This window comes from Gouania willdenowi, chromosome 21 (genome assembly GCF_900634775.1).
Source record: "Gouania willdenowi chromosome 21, fGouWil2.1, whole genome shotgun sequence".
NCBI lineage: Eukaryota > Metazoa > Chordata > Actinopteri > Blenniiformes > Gobiesocidae > Gouania > Gouania willdenowi.
Window position 1 is genome coordinate 27,128,347 of NC_041064.1, and position 20,851 is coordinate 27,149,197.

A 20,851-nucleotide genomic window follows, 5' to 3' on the forward strand; every position below is an offset into this window, starting at 1 on the left:
GTCTTGTAATTGATAAAACGGCTGCATCAGACAGCTTCAATGAACTGGAACTGTTAATGATTTTGTGTTGATGGGGGCAGACATTATAAGTTATTACTTCTTTCTGCTCCTTTTCATTCATATGTTAAATGTTGTTGTTGCATTTGCTTTTTAAATGAATGAAATAAACAATAAAATGAAGAACTGAATCTGTGCCCTGCAGTAATAAAAGTAATTAGGATTGAGAGTGGACTCTCACCTGTGTACGGTTGGGAGACCGGCTGGTTAAGAGGTTGAGCAGGACTGAAGATGCCCGCCAATGCCTCGTCTCCCATTACTTTGCCCGCCAGCTTTGCCTCCATCACAACTTCCTCCTGAAGTTCAGCGGACAGACTCTCCCTGACGATGTCCTCAGTCTGACAGGCTGCTCTGCTGTGCTTGTTCACCTGATCCTCCAGCTCCCTCAGCTCCTTTGTGAAGGCCTCAATACTGATGCCCTGGCCATTGGAGTCTCCAGGCTGCTGATGATCTTCAGGCGCTTGTTCCAGCAACTCCTCTATGATACTCTCTACAGATTGCTGCAGCTGGTTGGTTTCTGGAAGATCTGTGGATGTGCTGTGGGGCTCTGAGATGTTTCTCATCAGTGGTTTGGTTTCAGCTGCTGGCTGAGTGATAGTGATTTTGCTGTTGCTAAAAACATTGTTTGGTAAAGTGGAGCCGCTCACCATAGTTCCGTTTTGATTGGCGTTTTCATCCAAATACTGCTGCTCTCCTAAGTCTCTCTTCACCTTCTTCACCTCCAGTCCTCTGTCCCGGCTGTCCAAGCAACCGTCTCCTTGGGAAACTGTCCCGTTATACATGGCCTGGTAGCTGAGAGTGCCAGCAGAGGTGGTGATTTGGCATGGTGGAGAAGAAATTGCATGAGAGGAGGACAAAGAGGTGACAGAAGAGGAGGTAACAAGTGGAGGAAGCGGTTTAGGTAGGAGCTCCTCTTGCTGCAAGCTGCGTTTCTTTGAGCGTGGCGTGAGGCTGATGCAGTTGTTTTTTCCGATTGTAACATCCCACTCACCGCTGTCTCGCTCCGAGCTACTCCACTCTGAACGTGCTGCCGCCACAATGGCCGCTCTCTGCTGGACTCTGGGAGTGTTAGCGCCTCCTCCTTGCTGGAGGGAGAAGTGTTCCGGAAACATGGCCATTGAAGGGTTAGAGGTAGGTGGAGGAGGGGGAAGAGAGGCTGTGTTTGGGGATGGATTTTCTCCATCATAGGGAGCCGACCAGTCACGGCAGGCCCAGGAACAACGCTCGATGCCCCACCGGGCGTCTTTGAGGTACTCCAGGTAACCAGAGTCCCAGTCCAGACAGTCTGTGCGAGTGTGCTGTTGATGTATCGGACTGTCAGGGGAAAGGGGGTGGGGGCCAGAAAGGCCTAAATGCAGCGGCTCCATGCGGGTGGGGGATGAAGGCCCGCCTCCACTGCTCTGTTGGCGGATGAAGAATGACAAGCGGGATGGTGTGTTCGGTCGAGCCGGAGCCTGAAACTCTGTGGTCGGACTGCTGAGCACTGTGCAAAGAACACACACAAACACATTTCACAGACCTTTTTATCTTGTAAAAATGAATAAATAAATATAACCTACATGTTCATTGATTAAATTTCTCATTTTTTGTATAAAAAATGTTAAAACAGATTTTAAAGTCAAAATATGGGGAACAAAATTTGTATTACAATTTTTCTGTGTTTCTTTAACTGTTCTCCCCCCCCAAAAAAAAACACAAATTCAATGCAATTATTCTTTGCTGGTGAAAAAATCAATTTAATGCAGGCAATAGCAGAACAATACTAAATAAATGATTTTTTTACTTAATCTGGAAAATATCACATTTGGGGTGTTGCTCACTTTTTCCCCAGAATGCCTCGCGGTCCTCATCCCGGGCAGCAGAGGGCGTTGCATTGACTCGACAGCACTCTGGGATTAGTGACAGGAACTTGTTTGCAGACTTCCCGTACAGGTCTGTTTCTCTGATAGCACGTCGTTGACTCAGCATGACGTGTGTACAGGGCAGCAGATACCTGACAGTAAAAAGACAGAGACATGTTAGGCAAAGCTTGGAAAATTAAAAGCATGTTGATTGAGCTGTATGCACAAAAAGTAGTGTGTTAACTGATTTGGGTTGGGAATCTATCAATACCTAAAAAGCAAACCATGAACCAAATCAGGAAAACTGGAGCTGTTTGGTAAATGAATGATCAGTGTTTAAGAGTCAAATATTTGCACTGAGGTGGGTGGGTGGCGGGGTGGGGGAGATGTCTTGGTGAATCAAATAAACCAGATCAATTTAGTGAGCGACTTAGATTACCTAGGTCCATAAAATGGCTCAAATTTACTAGCACATGTTTACATTTAACAGATCCACAAAAATATGAGAGTTAAATAACTAAGTCTCGTGATAATTTGTCCATCTTAAAACTCACATCAAAAATACAATATTTTTGTTTAAAGAAAAAGACATCTATCAGTAGTTTGAGACATAAAAATGGTTTTTAAAAAAAAGCAGCCCAGCAGTACCGCAAATTTGGAATATATGACATTCTAAAATGAAATTTCCTTCAAAATAAAGTATTTTTTTGGCCTTGCAAATGTCTGTGACCTGCTATACTAACTGTACAGAACCTTTACTGTAAAGATTTTCTAAGCAAAACATTTTTAATCCTTAGTCTTAACTAAAATTTGACAGAGTGAAGAGAAAATAATCTTTTAAAAAGTAAAAGTCTGATGTGCAAACAGACCTGATGACAAGCTGCAGCATGACGTCTTCACAGTTTAGGGACAGCAGAGTTCTGAAGAGACTCAACGACACCATGCAGAGCTGCAAAGGCCAATCAACACCTTAAACACAATATGACTGGTCTGCAGCTACCTCATACCCCTCCAGCTGTAATGCATACTGCATTCTAAAATCATTTCCTCAGAACCTTTAATGAATACTTAAAAGAGCTTGACTATATTCACTTCTCTTGACGGTGGTCATAATGCAAACACACAAACACTAACCCTGGAGTTGCTGCTGATGCGTGTCATCAGTGTGTCCAGGATGGTGTCGTTGTCGTGGCGATGCATTAGGATGAACCGAAGGAACGTCTTCAAGAGAGATGTCTCCGTCACACTGCGCAGAAAAAGGTCCAGGTAGGCGGTGCTAGCTATCATTTCATCCACCGACGACTGCAGGACCAAATGTGCACAAATGCATACGTGTAAAAACAGAGGAATACATATCAACACTGCTGCGTGTCTAAGTACCAGTAATAGACTGCTACACTGCTACATGCATTCCTTAGATTTGGCAAGTTTTTGGGTTATGATAAGCAGATTATAATGTCATTATTTGCCTTGATTCATATACTAGCTACTGTGTAAAAAGTGTCCAAAGTATGTTAGCGCTTTCCAGTAAAGTTTCTGCTTTGCTACACTGTCACACTGTTTTCCTTTGTTTACAGTGCTCCTTTCACTAACATTACATGTTTCTTGATTTTTAAATGGCACTATTTTTAATCCTAAAAATAAATCATTTATTCCTAATTAATCCTAAATTCACATGATATTGTTTTTGTATTTTATATAACACCAACATCACATGGCTTCAGAGTAGCACCATGACAAAAGACAGACATACAATGGTTTTAGTACTCATACAAATACCACAAAGGGGCAACACTGAGCTGCTTTAATTGGCCTTTGGACATCTTGAATGCTGCAAAAATTGGTATTTACAACCCAAAAAAAAACTGCATTTACCTTATGCAGTGCAGGGCCCATGACAGGCACGAGGAAGCCATTGTGTAAGTAGTCAAGAAGTTGAGACCTGACTACTGGGTGTGTGACCTGCACCACAGCATTGCAAAACTCAAACGAGTTCATGAAGAGGACGAGTGACGAAACGCTCATCCAATCTTCTCGCCGCAGGGCGTGCCAGTCATCTCCTCGAACCTCAATCTTCCTGGGCAGAGAGGAGTAAAGGGCGCTGAGGCCCGTTGCCAACACCTGAGAGGAGACAGAAACTTCAAATCAGACTAATCCAACAGCTCAGTGGGACACTCTGAAATGAGTTTAACAAGTAGAAAACTGCTTTACTATAAACAGAAACAATAAAGGGAAAGAAACTAAAACTCAAATAATACTTTTCTTGTGGTTCAACAATAAACAAAATGCATTTATAAGATTCCTATCATTAGCACAATATGGTTTAAAATATCCAGAGATGATATAATAGGGTTTGAAATCTGTTACAATGTCAATAAAAAGTTCAGAAATGCACCTTCATGTTGAGGAGCTCACTCAGTATTTGAATGACGTCTCATTGATCTATCATGAAGACGTGATGAATTTTGATCGCTCACAGCTGCATTTGACAATTGTGCAATTGTATTTTTACATGATAACCAGATAGAAATGTAATTTCACAAAAGACAATGGGGGCATTTTGTTCATCAATAGGATAAAAGGTAGGCAGTAAAATTTGAGTGAAAAAGTGCATCATGCATCCTGTAGGTCAGGTTACGCTAACAGCAGGTGTAAGATAAGATGAATAAGATAACTTTTATTAGTCAAGGGGACATTTGCACAGTTCTAGCTGCAGATAAATTAAAAAAAATAAAAACAGCATACTAAAACATAGAAGATACATATATACACATGACACTACAGAGAAAAAGAGAGAAGAAAGGACATTGCCCAATAAAAAACAGAATATACAGTGGCGTGAAAAAGTGTTTGCCCCCTTCCTCATTATTTACTTTTTTGCATGTTTTCCACACTTAAATGTTTCAGATCATCAAACAAATTTAAACATTAGTCAAAGATAACACAAGTAAACACAAAATGCAGTTTTTAAATGAGGAAGAAAAAAAATCCCATTTATAATTACAAAGTGCACTTTTAATTTGAAACACCTTCGTTAATGAACAATGTAACCGGTTGATTTGATCAGATTATTGACCAGATTATTGCAGTGTGAGGATCGGCCGCATATTTCTGTATGAGCCACAGTTAAAATCTCTCTTTTTTTCCCTCTGATACTAATGACAGATTGACGTTTGTTTGTATGGTAAGTGATTTTATTAACTTCTAAATATGTGTGGGAACAGTTTCTGGTATCCATCCTCTCATGCACATTACACCTACTTCTGCATTTGACAGCTTGTTTCGCTTATTATTTACTCTGTAGTGGATCAAAATGTGGCTTTAAGTTGGACGTAGTCTGAAAATTGTTGGACATAACTGTGACCAACGTGGACAGATGTCTGAGGTCTGTCAGAGTTTCATTTACTGAGCAGTGGCTGAGGCGTGCAACTCGGGTGCGCACAGCTTGTCACCTCCACGATGCAGCTCCCACCACCCTACCAGGAAAAGGAGTGGACGGTACGGATAAAGTATAATGAAATGTAACACATTTTGTCCCGTCTAGAACGGTTCAATGTGAACATATTGAACCCGGTGACTGTGTTAGTCCGTGCCATTCCATGAGTCCGTGTGGCTTAAATTGCAACTGCGTCCATATTTCTAGTACAATATAATATTTCACCTTCTCGGGGCGCTGGACTTATTCCAGGTTCAGAAGCATGTAAAAGAAAAAGAATTTAAGTCACCGGGAGAATGCGCATAAAGCTATATTTGAATAGGAACGCCCACATTTCAGGGCCGCTGCACCCAGGGGCGTAACTGGGATTGGGCCACGCAGTGACTGACCCAAGTACAGGGGCAGAATAGCATGCAGCCAAAAACAGTGCCGCTGCGCAGGTTTTCTGACTTATGAGCATGGGAGAATAGAGCCCCTAGTTTCTACAAGACTACACATCCCACAATGCAATGCGCGTCAATAAAAACAAACGGAGTGTTTGAGTAGGTTTGAAATCTGATGGAATGTTGAACTTTTCCATGCCTTGTATGCATGTAAACAAACCAAACTTACACCGTTTATGTCACTTCTGCTTTTTAGGCCATGTCTGTTTGCACATGATTTTGTTACAAAAAACCTTGGTTTATCATAACAATGCACATGATATATCTTTTTACTGATAAATTATTATTATACATGATGTACTTTATCAAAAGTATAAGTTGTTATGGTGATGGTACAGACATTTAAAGTAAAATTCTGTTCGTCAGTGATATCTAATGGCTGCTGTGGGGCATCTAGATCGTTGAGATTGAAAACGTCTCCTGCAAACGACTGGTTGTCTGATGTTTTAAGGGTGACACATTAAAGGTGTGAGAAAACACTGTGTGATGTGAGTGGTTAGCTTCACCATTATTTGAAACACAGCTGATAGAGTGAAGATAAGGATAAATTGTATGAGTGCAACTTCATCTTCCTCCTGCATTTTAGAAATAGAACACAACATCTCCACCAAATTCTTTCTTTGAAGTTCAAAGCAGAATGTAGCAATCAATTACTTTAGTATTTGATCACTGTACAAATTGTTTTGGTAATTAATAAATTAAAAGCAACATTGTGAATGTGTTTCAATATGTGTTCAGAAAAATCCTCGAAGAACAAAACACTTCTTTTTTTCTCCTCTTGAACAAGTTGCTCACTCACCGGGCAGAAGTAGGAGTTCTCTGCGATGTACTGAGCCACGGATTCGTTACTGGCGGAGGCTGACATGACGAGCAGCAGCGCGTCTCGGGCCTGCTGTCCGATGGCGCCGTCGCGGTGAATGAATGGCACAAGGAGTGAAAAGATCAGCAGGTTGGTGGAACCTTGCTGGGCCGGTGCGGCCCGAAACAACATCTCCAGAACCACTGGTTGTCGAGCCATGGACACACAGACCTGGTGGGATTTAGAAATGTATTAATTACTGAAAAACTTAAAACCGGGGGTGTCAAACGTGCACAGTTACGGATTAGTTCAATATTTTTTTTTTCCTAATTCATTCACACATACATTTTAAAATCTACAAAATTTAATAAACAAAAAAAAGTTTGAGCAGTTTTTCACTGTTTTAGAAAATGTTCTACAAATAATCATATGTAATCAAAAAAATCCAAGCGACTATATATAATTCACAAACACTGTCCCAAGGTGGCAGTGGTAGGCATAATGGGAAACTGGAAATGGACCTTGTGCTGTTCCCAAGCCCAGACAAATGCAGAGGGGTATCTGACATTAAAAAAACAAAAAAAACAATGCTAAATCACCATGCAAATAATTTATTATGGCAAGGGAGCAGCAAAAAGTTAATCTCACACTGACATTCGGTGTAAGGCTGATATGTCAAATAATTTTCACTGTCTTATTTTTTTGGAGCCCTTGGATACTTTGCCACCTTAAAGAGTACAATAAAAAAAAACATTAAATAATATATATACAGAATATTTCACAGAAATGTGTGTAAATACTAACAAATTTTAAGTTTATACTAATAATTTTATAACTAGTCACACATAATATAAAATTATCAAAAATGAGTTGAATTAAAGAGTTGAATTAAAAGAGTTCAAGAAACAGACTAGAAAGCAGAGAATTGCAGGTTCAAATCACACCTTGACCACTAGGGGTGTAAATCACATGTTTCGTTCCAATACGATATCAATTATCAATTCGAAATTTGCCGATGTCACAAATGCCTTGATACAATTTCGATTTGATCGATTTAGAGGCCTGCTATTGATATCAGAGACTAATCTGTTTGTTTGTTTTCACATTGAAAAATAAAAACACAATAATGACACATTTTGAGAATGTTATGAAAAATGTTTGAAAAAAAGTCTCACTAACTAACGTTTGGTGTTTTAACAAAAAGATAAAAGCGGAAGGCAAAATGGCGATGATAACTATGTTTATACTTTAGATCGATTTGACTAAATCATTGATCAATCAATTAATCGATCTCAATCAATACAATTTTACACCCCTATTGACCACCCAGACTGTCCTTGAACAAGGCCCTTAAAGGTATAGTGTGCAATGTTGATGAGCTACCAACATTTGAAGGTTGCTCCTCCCGTAAACTCCACCCCCTCCAGTCAGTGCTCCGTCGAAAGCCACAGGACAGAGGAGAACCGACTCAGCTATTTCAGCACGGGTAAAAGGGAGGAACAGAGGAGATGTGGGCAGGACAAGACATGATGAAGCATCTGATTTGTTGTTTCCACTTGGGCCGAATGGCAGAAATTGGTCAGTTTTTACAGGATTGCAGATGCTACTGAGGTCTGCTTCTTTTTACTCCATATTCTTAATACCCAATGTATTGACTACTCTCAGGTTGGAAGGACCATTTCACTCAGTATAACAAAAAGGGCTTGATTATACTTTTAATGGTAAAATGGTCCCTAGATGCTACACTGCAGCACCCCACTTCTCCCCATAGAAGGAATGGGTGAAAGTAAACAAAGTATGAAAACCAAAGTGGGCTGGGTCAAGCAACCCATATTGTTTATTTTAACCACCTCTCATCCTCTGCCCTTGTGGTTTTAATTTTAATATGCTGTGACTGATCTAAGGAATTTGTAAAATTACCCTCTTTTTATTCTTCTTATGTATATTTTGTATGATGGGCATCTACGTTTGTTTTTGTGTTAAAATAAAATACAAAAAAATAAATTTGGTATCCTACAAGTGACATTTAATGATGTACTAACGTATTTCTAAATAGCAAAGGTGAAATTTTACTACATGAACAATGAGGGAATCTTCTTCATGTTTGATGTTGAATGTGTTCTGAACTTCCCTGCAATACTTAGTCTGTCCAAAGTCATTCTGCGGGCCGCAAAGGACGCATTCAGAGGCCGGATTTTACCTGCAAGCCTTAAGTTTGACACATGGTACTGTAAAGTGTATTTACAGTGATAGTGCAAATCGGTGCACACCTGATTCAGCAGCAGAACCAGGCTGTTTTCCAGAGCAGAAGGACACCCAAGTTCTGAGTCTGCGCAGGCTCCTAGCAGTCGCAGCAAAGGGTGGAGAATGGCTGTGTGCTGCAATAGCGGCTGCTGGGACTGACCAATAAGCATCTCAAACAGCTTGAGCAGCGCCCCCTGACTATCAGGGTCCAGGCCCCGGCGGAGGTGCCACTGAAGCAGACGCTCCAGGATGCTCTTAGTGACCACCAGCTTCAGAATGGGACCCATTGGTGGCACGCTAGCACTGCTGCCTTCTGGGACCTCAGCGGGAAGCTCCTCCGCAAGCAGACACAACAACTGGTCGGTGTGATTCCTTACAGCGATCAGATCGTCGCTGGAGGACAACGAATCATGCTGCTCCAGCACCCAAGACACCTAATCAAAGAGAAGATGGACAGGGTTAAACTCACAGGGTTTAATAAATGATATTACTGATATTGCAAATTGTGTTTTTCTTCACATTTTACATAATAAACTTATAAGTCTATTTCATTTTCCCAAGGGACATTACTAAAGAAATTTAATTTAAAAACAGAATAGTCAGATTTACTGTTCTCTGATTACTGGGCTCTACGTTAACTTATAAAAGTCACTCGTCATGTAGTGCCTTTAGGGCATCTAATTTACATGCTACATGGCAAACAAAGACTTTGTTTGGAAAAATGAACAATCACTTTAAATACTTTATTCAGTTATTTTTTATTAAACTTTATTAAAATTATTCAGTCATTCAGTTATCAGTAAGTATATAACATATGTTTGTGAACAGCATCAGTGCCTTGGAAGAACAACAAAAAGATATGTGTGGTAGGTTTTGCAGGGTAAAAAAAAAAATGTATAACAAATGTTTGTTTACACATGTCAGCAGGCTCACTTCAACCCTTTACTTACTAAGAGTTTGATCTATTTGTCATTGTTTTGCTTTAAATGTAAAGTACACATAATTAAGACAAATAACCTAAAAGATATTTTGTTTACAAAAATTAAATTATTAAATGCATCGAAGCCCCCCTGGTTGGGTATTTTTATTCAAGGTGACCGATTTTAAGTCAGTGGCTCACACTGTCCTACCTTCCACTCCAGAGCTTGCCAAGTTATGATTGATGATAACTTGCCACACTGCGTCAACTTTTAACACCTAAAATTGCAACTTCCTTTAGTTTAAACAACATGATTAAATGACTAGACTCTAGTCATAGAGGCTCCAAAACTGCCTCTCTAAGCTCTACATAATGGGATAAGCCCATCAAAGAGTATGATACAACTGTATCTTGGTGAACTCTAAAATGTCAAACTGTGATTAAAGTTCATGACATCAACGGCCAAACATTTAAATTAGAGTGATGAATCATCCTCTTTGCTGTGGTCTTTAGCAATAATTTTAATGTTAACATGTTTAAAAATAAATAAAACTGTCCTTTTACTCACATTTCTATACACAACCGGATTAAAAAATGTTTGCATTATCTGTCAAACAACCTGTGAGTTAGCATGACGAGGACAATCATGACCATGCAAAACTGGAAACAGCTTTAGATGATAAAAAGTGTGAATTGTGTTTTCTTGCAGTGATCGTTGGATAAAAAGCTGTTGCTTCACATAAAGTTGGTACATATTTCACAACAGGTGTTTTTTTTTCTCCTTTTTTTTCACCTAGCAACATGCATGTGCTAGGTCAGCAGTACATGTAGTGCAATCTTTTTGCGATAGCTATGCATGTTGTATTATTGCAATTCAAGAAATTAATTTATTTTATTGCATAAGTGTGAACATCACCAGCCCTCCCTCAGGAAGGATAAGAAAAACTTTATTAAAGGAAAACTATAAAAAGAGAGGGCAGTTACACCTTAGTGAGGGGGAAAAAAACAGGGAAGTGGGAGTCAGAGTATGTCAATGGATTGAGTAGGGAAGAGTACAATATTTTAAGTTGAGAGTGCAATGTGATGTTACAGTTGTGCATATTGTGCTTATTGTGTTATGTAATCAGTTAAGCAAGTCTGGTGACAAGTGTGGAGAAATTAAAATGGGTGACGCAGCACCCGGCTTAAATATAATGATGGTTGGAAGAGAGGGAAGGGGTGAGTGCTTATACTTAAAACTGATATTTGAGATCAACGTATGGTTACAAGCTCATCCCACAGCCAGTGCATCCACGACCAATGTTTTTTTTTTTTTTTTTGAAACACAATTTCTGTCCAATACAAAACACCACAATAAGAGATGTGCATGTTTGTTCAATTATTTTACCAGTAAACTGCATTTATATTACTGAAGCTTGTATTTTGTCTAAAAACCCAAACATTTTTTCTTTAGAACACACAACATACCTCAACAACATACAAGCAACAAAGCTATGTTAAGCTGTAAAGCTCTCAGTCAATCATTGGACGTCTGCAGCACAGGCTGTTAACTGACCAACTTCATCAAGCAACAATGGCAGTTAACTGAATGTGTGAACTTCTAAAAAATAAAGATAATTATTGATTGAACCAAAGACAGTCCAACTGACATTTTCTGGGCAAATAAAGTATATGTTCAGCCAGCTAGAAACAGAAAAAACTATTCCTCAAACTGATGTGATTTTAAGTGATATACAAGCAGGGAGACATCTCAAATATTAACTATTTACACACTTTCTGTTATTCAAAGGTTTATCATCAAATGTTAAACTGATGATTAATTATACACTGGATTTATATGGTGCTTTTATGGACACTCAAAGCGCTTATGAGCAGTAATCTGTTTCAGAATATCCATCCATTTTCCGACAAGTCAATCACAGGGCAACACACATACAAACAGACAACGACTCACATTTCCATTCACTCCTACTGGCAATTTAGACTCCAATCAACCTTACAGTCATGTTAGGTTGATTGGAGAGAACCAGTGGCGGCTGCTGGTCTTTCATGCAGGGGAAGCTCATTTTCTGCCTACTTCAGAAAATGTATCTGTTTATTTAAATGTGAATTCTAGTAGAATTCACATTTTGTTGTCAACAACTATTTGTAGATTATCACACACGCACGCACGCGCGTAGCTGCTGCGCGCTGGAGTGTGAGTGTTTGGTCAAAAGTCTCACAATACAAGCAGTAACAGTCTCCACAAACACCAAAAACAGACACTAGGTTTGTCAGAAGTTAATTCGCTATGAGAGGATCAGCAAAGTCTCCGTGTCAACACAGAGCAACGGACTGAAATATTTGAAAAACCCGCCTGTGTGCTTACAACGTCATACTCTCTGATTGGCTCATTTCGCTGTCAATCAAAATTGAATTAGCCTGAGACAGATCATCCAATCATCATCCATTATTCCAGCGTCCGGAACAGACAGATCCAGTCCACTGCTCCATAGACCTCCTGTGAAGCCCGGCGTCCGATGGGCGGGACTAAGTGCGTCATAACCGAGCATTTATCCAATGAGCGTCTAGTTTGACTGCAGTGGATCAACCCCTAAATCTTCTCCCATTGAAGTCAATTGAAGCTGAACTTCACCACTGTTTATTAACACTGTGACGCTGCGGTAATGAATGAAGAACGTCACGCTGTCACTGTCAGTTTCCTGTTATAAGAAGCTGATTCTGAACTAAACATACATGTGTTCTGTCATATATTTAGTCAATGAAATGTACACACAACACTACATATTTGACCACTGAATTTAGGGGAAGCTGAGGTTCCCTTGTAGTCTTAAAGCATCCGCCACTGGAGAGAACCCAGGACTTTCTTGCGCTCCTGTCATGAAGAGCAGTTTGTATTGGTTTGATTGGCAATACTAATAATAATTAATGTTACTTACTTGTATTTTAAATATCGCTAGAGGATATATTAAAAGCCAAAATGTCTTAGATATGTATTTATGCTTACTCTACTTACGGGAGTTGACACATAGAAACTGCATAACAAATTTGAGAGGGTGGTTATGATATGATGTCATCATCATATCATAACCACGTGACTTTTCTGGTTCAATAGAAATATGAGATGGATGGGAGAATTTTAATAATTTAGAATGCTTCTCTACCATTTTAATGTCACTGCGTGAGCAGTATATCAAATTCCTGTTTCTGACCAATCACACAAAATAATAATGATGGTATTATACAATAGTTATTTTGGCCTAGGCTTTTTGTGTAAAGCATAAAATGCAGTTTGCAAATCTATAAAACATAAATCAGGATTTACAGATAATCAAAATTGAACATCATCTATGAGAAAGTTTATTTGCATTTCACCTGTCTCCAGTGGTTCTCAAACACCATGAGGCAAGTCTCTGGGTCAGCCGTACAGGGGTTGGAGGGGGCAGCACTTCGCCCAGACCGATTCCCAGGGTTCAGCCTGCTCAGCCAGCTCATACTGGAGTCGGGGGGGGGGGCGATGACAGGTCAGGATGACTCAGACAGCAAAAGGAGAAAAGTCTGGAGATAATAAGAAAGGGCAGGGAAAAAGTAGACAGGGAGAGGAAAAGTGGAAGAAGAGAAGGAGAAGGGTGGTAGAAGTTCTTTGGTTGCCAGACGTGTTTGTGAGAAAGACGCTTGCTGCTGCTCAAAAACTGTGACCCAGTCCTCCCTTCAGACCATGCTATCCAGTCTGAAGCCAACACCAACCCATCACAGGAGAAGAGGGGCACTTTTCTCTGTGAACAGATGAAAATATAATCAGAAACATGATAATACAACCTATAAACTTAAGTTACATTGCTTTTTTAAATTTTTTTATGAACACCTATGTGTTCAAACAACCACTAAACCTCCTCTATGTGCCTTCCTCTACAGTGATTAGGCTGCCATTTCTTGGTGAAGCCATATAATCCTTGTCTTTACTTGCTTCATGTTTAATATCCCAGTACCTGTACTGTAGGACAGATATGGCATTAAAAAATGCAGATAAACATAGATCACAATTTCCTAATGATTCACATCTTCAACATACAAATCAAAATTGAAAGCAGAACTAAGTAACTTTATTACCTTAATAAATCCTTCTCGTAGTCCCTGTGAGGGTAATACAAGTGTTTATGGTGTGATTGGGGGGTCTTTCATCTCCCCCTGCTGTCTCTGGCCAGAAAACAGCACAAGTTTACAACTTTCCTGCCACCGACCCAGTGGCAAGACGTACTACTTTACCGCAGCCCAATACAAACTGGGTTTCCACTGGATACGTCTCCGCTGCGCCACGGCACCCATCCGGTATTTCACCGCTGTCCACCGTCCGGTAATTCACACCGGTTGCGTTTTGAGTGCGCCGCGGTGCTCTCCGGTTGAACGACTGTGACATCACAAGACAGCGCAGTTCTCACAATATTTATATAATCGCGCGAGAACGCGGTATGTGTTATAAACACAACAATAAACAGATAAACAGGTCAGTGTTCCTAACAAAGGAGAACTAGAAGGTTGGACTCTGGATTTGACATAGACACATTTTTTAGCAACAGCCAACAGAGAAAAGATAAAACTGCACCAGTAAAACATTTGCACTTTCCAGTACAGATACAGTATGAGAGGAAACAATATAGTGGATGTGAATTTGTTTTTACACATTATGACGTTTTGGTGATGTATTTACTTGAAATATAATCTGAAGTGTTTTATTTTGAAAAGTAACCCGATATTTTATTGCGGAGTACGTGCTTAATTTCCTGTTTAGCTTCACTTGCTCTGTGCTGATTGATGCGTTGTGCTCCGGTATCCGCCAGAAATAGAAGCCCTGGCATAAGTCCCACGGCAAAACAGATTGTTTACATGTGTTTTTAACGCGGTAGTAGCGGAGGTACTTGCTATTCCGCACTGTTTGACCATGCCTGGAAGTCACTGCTGCGTTAAGAACTGCTCCAATACCTACCACGATAGCCATGGAAGACGGAGGAAACGGGATACAGTTTTTTAGGTTACCTAAACGGACACAGCATCTAGGAGAGCAAGTGTCTGACCTGACGAGGAGACGTCGGATTGCTTGGTTGGCTGCAATTAGAAGAAAGGACCTTATTTTCGATCGCACACCCCCGTGGATGAGTGTGTTCTCTGCATTTTCACTCTGGAACGTTGTCTTAAAATGTCTTTATGTAGTTGTCTCTTAAAGCTAGGAAGTGTAGGTTACCTTATGTGATTGTGGACGCTGTAGTGCCTTTGTCTCTGACACACTAAAACACATGTGTGAAGAAACTTACTTTTGCCAGTACAACGCTGTTTTCACCAGCTGGAGGCTTGTAGATGACCAAGTCCTGGACCCAGCCGCAGCAGAAAGTCTCGTAACTTACCAGAGACTTGTGGCTTTTGAACTTCTGCATTGTGTAGTAACTTACACCAAAAACTAGGTAATTTACGATGTCCATGTATGTGCACGGAGGTAAAAGGTCCAGGTCTCTGTGCCATTCCGCTGCAGATCGCTCATATGGGTCGATGTTGCGAATGTCCACTTGCTTCTCCAAATACCTCTTTTTTGCTCTTGGTATCAGTTTGTCCCTGAATGGTCCCTTTTCTTTTGCCTTCTCTTTTTGCATTGCTTTTCTTCTTTTTCCTTGTCGTATTCCTCTACGTAAATGCGCAAAAAGTAAAGCTCTGGTGAATGCGTGAAATTCCGGGGAGGCGTCTACCACCATCATGGCTGACGGGCTCAGACCCCCCCAAAACAACCCAACTCACCACGTGACTCCTCACTCTCAATGACAAATCCAGAGTCCAACATTCTTGTTCTCCTTCGTTAGGAACACTGACCTGTTTATCTGTTTATTGTTGTGTTTATAACACATACATTTAACCGCGTTCTCGCGCGATTATATAAATATTGTGACAACTGATCTGTCTCGTGACGTCACACTCGTTCAACCGGAGTGCACCGCGGCGCACTCAAAACGCAACCGGTGTGAATTACCGGACGGCGGACAGCGGTGAAATACCGGATCGGTGCCGTGGCGCAGCGGAGATGTATCCAGTGGAAACCCCGGGTAACACCTATCAGCTCCGGTGGCGCGGCGGAGGCGGAACGCAGCGGAGCCGCATCCAGTAGCAATTGCTACTATTATAGCTAAATTATGCACACGGTTGTCTACAAATTCACTTTTCTCAAACTTATATCATGGCGGAGCCAGCAAAAAAAAGGCAGAGAACTTTGTCAGAGGAACAGAGCAACTCCATGTTCAGCACCACACAGTAATCATGTACCGTAGTCGCGGCAACAGGCACGCACACACACTCGCAACCCAGCTCTCCATCAGGCAGCACACACAAATATCTATCCATAATTTTTCAGAGCTGCTTTGTCAGCACCCAAACAAACACATCACACACGTCCACACTCCCTTCCTAATTACTCCCACATCATTCATTTATTTTACTTCTCTCTCTTCCTCATACTGTTCATATGGTCACATGGGACTATATGTGTGAAAGCACCCTTAGTGTCAATGTTGTATTAGGATTTTTCAGTGATCAGTTGCTACCATCTTGGGAAATAAAGGTGCGCATGTAGCTGTGGGGTGGGGCAGGCGGCGTGGGGTGTGGAGTGTTTACGACAGTGACATAACCAAAAAGGACCTTTAGGGAGAGCGCAAAGTGCAAGTTACTTAGTTCTGCTTTAATGTGAATAGGGATCTTGGTTAACCCATCTGAAGTTTGAGATAGGGAGGGATAAAATAACACTAAAAATCCCAAAAGATTCAATTTGTATTCATTTCACCATTAATTTGATGAAGTGCATGTCTTTCTTTAGCCTTTTGTCACAAGATCCACAGCCTGGCACGCAGCTCTCAGCCAGCACAATGTTCACAGCACACTTCAATTTAAATTAGGCTTTCCCATTTCTTGGTCAAATGCAGGATCATAAGGACATCCATAAAAAGAGTTTGCAGTTCAGCAAATTTCTCTAAAGGAAATCTGCCATCATAAAAACGTGGCTGTTTGTCCAGCAAGACCAAACCAACTGAAGATTGTCAGACTACAAAGTCCAAAGGTTGAATTACACACAGTCATGTAAAACACTTTGTGATTTCTTGTGACAGAAAAGCTTATAACATGCACACTTGCTTTGAAAAATGCTCCCGAGGTGTGAAACCAGGCTATCAAATGTATCTCTAATTGCACATTCTTTACATTTCTACCTCCAACCATCCATTGCCTTCAACTAGTGAACTTTACCCATACTTCACCGTGTTCATCATAATAGTGTGTTTAGCCTTCACTTAAATCCAAGAGGAAATGAAGGTGATTATTTCTAAAGTCTAACGTTAAGCTCCATTAGTCTGTCAATGTTTCTATCACTTTTTTTCTATCTTTCAAAAAACCAACAAACACTGGGAAAAAAACAGTTTCAAAGCTTTCTTTTCCCACTTACTGTGTTTGATCAGAAAGGCAAAAGATTGACATGTGTATTGTGTAAAACAGATATCTGCAAATATATCGCTACACTTCACATCTGAAAGCTTATCTAAATACAGAAGTTAATTTTGATTTGGTAACATAAAAAAAACAATTTACCTGAAGAATAATGTGAACAAGCACAAGAGACATTATAATACCATATAAGAATATATTCAGGTGTATGGCAATTCCTTAGGAAAACACAAGCAAGTGACATATGTAAGAGTCACTTGTAATTTCTAATATCCAAATACCAACACGCCCTCCATTTATTGAACAAAGTGTTTATTGATACGGAAACGTATCAAAAGCCACTGGACCATCGATACGGGCAATTTTCCGGACCTTTTCTAAATAAGTGTAATGTGCCTGTGATTTTTCACTGAGCCAGGATGGCCGAGTGGTCTTAAGGCGCCGCACTCAAGGATCCTTCCTTCTGCTAACATGGGTTTGATAGAATATTTCATTTTACCATATTTAACACGGGAAACTCCTCCTATAAAAATACATATACGAAAAAAAAATAAACATTTTAGGGTATTTCCTGAGTTACGGTTAAACAATACATACACAAAAAAAAAAAAAAACATTTTAGGGTATTTCCTGGGTTAGCGGGTAGCTACAAATAAATATGAGCTAAAACAAAATTTAAGTCACATGGTGCACCTATCACGTCACCGAAACTGGCGAATGAGGGCCGCACCGTATCAATAGTCACGGCCTTCCAGCTGTTCTTTGAACTGTTCATGTTAAAATGAGTAACACAGTGACAGTACAACTTTGTGCATATCACAAGTATCTTACTGGAATCGACAGAGAATTGTCATAACCGCTTGATAAAGTATCTAAATTTCTTAGCTGTATTGAGCGACTACCTCCATGTTCCTAAAAACACACGCAACATTATTATCAAGGTTAGTATGTAGATGGGTTATTAATATTATCAGCTCCCTTATCAATTCTCATTCATTGGCCAGCTCCAAATGATGAAATTAACCTAATTAAAATCATTTGTGTGTGTTGCCTTCAGATGTGACATACATAAACAACATGCATTATTATACGCTAGCTAAAATCAGACTGTTGTACTGGCTTTTAATAAACAGTTGAGTATTATAGGATCACAACATGTGTTATATAAAACAAGCCAGAGCTATATTTGCACGCAGACAGCTCGCTCAGTGCTTCATCGAAAAAATAAACAATCAATGCATTTCATTTTCTCATTAAGGCTGCAATAACACGCTTAATTAAAAATGTCACCCATGCATGCAGCTGAAAACACTATCTATGGAGTTGTTGTTACAAAATTAGAGTAATTTCAAATCCACGTACCCAATACAATAAAAGAAGCCTCAACGGTTTTCGAGGGACAGGTTTCGTTGCTGCTAACACAGCTGCTAACGACTAGCTGCAGATGATTCCAACAATGTCAGAGCTCTTACGGACTGAACAGCACCTGAGAAATCAAACAACAGCAGCAAGGAGCACCACAGCAGACCAGGAGAGCAAAAGCCTTAACCGCTCCTTCGTTTCAGTTGTCGTTCATCTCGATAACACCCGATAAACATCCCATTAGATGGTTTCACTAACACTATTCCCTTTCGCTCAGCCATCTTACTCTGACTCCGCCCACACGATTTCAGTGAGTCACGGAAGGCGACGTTTCAGCTGCAAGTGCAACAACAAACTAACGGAAGGCGATGGAGTGAACATTAAAACCATTCACGATACGATAGACTATAATGGTCTCAAAAATACGATAATGATACGATATTTTGGAAAGGGAAAAGACAAAAACATTGTAGTAAAAATCATGCTTATTTTTTTTAAGTCAAATAACTTATTTGACTTCACTAAGAGACCTTTTCAAATCAAAAAGGAATATTAAAAAAATAAATAATCATTTAAATAAATAAGACATTTTTTCCGATTGAAAAATGCCACTTTACAAAGACAAAAAAAGAGAAAAAAATTATGCCAGTCTAAAATGAAAACCAAATCATGTATTCATCCTGACGTTCTTCCAAAAAAAAAAATTATAATTTTAAAACTTCAAACCAGAACAGTCTTCACAGCTCAGTTTTAACATAGGGATATGTTTTTTTTTTAAGAATAGTAACAGGTCTAGACATTTTGTGGCATTTTTTAATTACATTTTTGGACATTATGTCTCCTGCTGTTGAAAAGACACACTTGCTTGGACAGCAAAGCATCCAAACATGTGGTGAAGTTGAAATGTGTTTCTAAAAGGTGAGGAGCTCTAAAAAACATGTTAAAAAATATGTAAAATGGTACATTTTATTCTCAACAATTTTCGGCAGAGGGCTGCAAAACTGTTTCTTCATTGTACGAGAGTATGTGCTCAACTTTACATACATTAAAACCAATAGAATCGCTCTTCAAAAAAGCCATGAAAGTACTGGATAGGAAATCCTTTTCCTCCCATCACTGCCCTATTCTTCAGAAATACAATATTTAAAGTTTTTATCATTTTAGAAAGTTTAAACTTGCTTGCTCTGTATTTTAGATCCTGCATGGACTTGCTCCGCCGCCTTTGGGTGGTTTCATTATACTCAGATCCATCACTAGTGGAAGAATATCTACCCACGCATCTAAAATGAGAGACTAGTGACAATGCTTTTAACAATGGACTGAAAAAACGGCTAAACACAAAACAACAGTGTTCACAATAATAGTTTTTCCTGGTTTCTTACTTGCTTGTGTTGCCTCTGCAGTACCACACAGGCACACAACCTTCAGCAAACAGATGTTATCAGTCAAAGGTACTGAGGTCTGGAATGAGATTCCAGCTTCAATAAGAAACTGTACCACACTTACCACTTTTAAAGACAATCTTTAAAAACAAATGGCTGAAAAGAAAACAGATCTCTCTGCACTAATTTGTAGTTTAAGATCTCATGTCTTCTCTCAGTGTTCCTTGTTATTGGTGTGTGTCAGTTCTCCAATTCTGCTATTGTGTTGTATATTTTTTTATATTTTTCCAATTGTTTTGTCATTGTAATGTTATATCATTTGACCTGCCAGGGACTGCTGATGGAAAGTAGCATTTGCTAATTCTGGAATAAATGTTTGTTAATATTCACTGTCACTTTTAAATTTATATATAAGCAAAACAAACTGATATAGGGATTGAAAAGTGTGGTTCACGGTGGCCTATTAGTAAGCACGTCCTCCTGGGTTCAAGCTCTGGGGAGGACATTTGGTCATTTCTGTGTGGAGTTTGCACTTTCTCCCTGTGCTGTGTGGGCTTCCTCTGGGTGCTCCGGCTTCCTCCCACAATACAAAAACATGACTGTTAGGTTGATTGGAGTCTCTAACTTGCCCGTTGGATTGAATGTGAGTGGGTGTTTGTCTGTATGTTTGTTGCCCTGCAATGGACTGGAGCCCTGTCCAGGGTGTATCCCCGCCCAGAGCCATTTAGAGAGGGAGTTGCGACAACATAAGTTTGAAATGCTTGACCGCCACGTTATTCATGAAAACTCAATTTGTTCCCGGAAGTTGTTAGATACGCCACGAAGCACCATAAATGTATCAAACTGCATAAAACGCCACTACAGATCCCTAAAAAAGGAAATCTTGTGTATAGCATCA

General features: G+C 39.9%; 1 protein-coding gene across 5 annotated transcripts in view; it reads right to left on the minus strand.

Annotated features, from left to right (window-relative positions):
* fhip1b (FHF complex subunit HOOK interacting protein 1B) overlaps positions 1–18,882 on the minus strand; it is a 33,097-nt gene extending 14,215 nt beyond the window's left edge. For 3 of the 5 annotated variants that reach the window (XM_028435840.1, XM_028435838.1, XM_028435841.1), the window contains exons 1-9: positions 18,572–18,882; positions 13,115–13,515; positions 8,847–9,254; positions 6,577–6,807; positions 3,774–4,019; positions 3,033–3,200; positions 2,768–2,847; positions 1,878–2,050; positions 239–1,540 (exon numbers count right to left, since the gene is read on the minus strand). In XM_028435840.1, the coding sequence (XP_028291641.1) occupies positions 239–1,540; positions 1,878–2,050; positions 2,768–2,847; positions 3,033–3,200; positions 3,774–4,019; positions 6,577–6,807; positions 8,847–9,254; positions 13,115–13,234 (2,728 nt within the window). In that variant the 5' untranslated portion in view covers positions 13,235–13,515; positions 18,572–18,882. Of the gene's footprint in view, positions 1–238; positions 1,541–1,877; positions 2,051–2,767; positions 2,848–3,032; positions 3,201–3,773; positions 4,020–6,576; positions 6,808–7,963; positions 9,255–13,114; positions 13,516–18,571 lie in introns of those variants that run through there. The other 2 variants (XM_028435839.1, XM_028435843.1) reach the window with 2 other exon arrangements.
* Between the last annotated feature and the right edge of the window lie 1,969 nt (positions 18,883–20,851).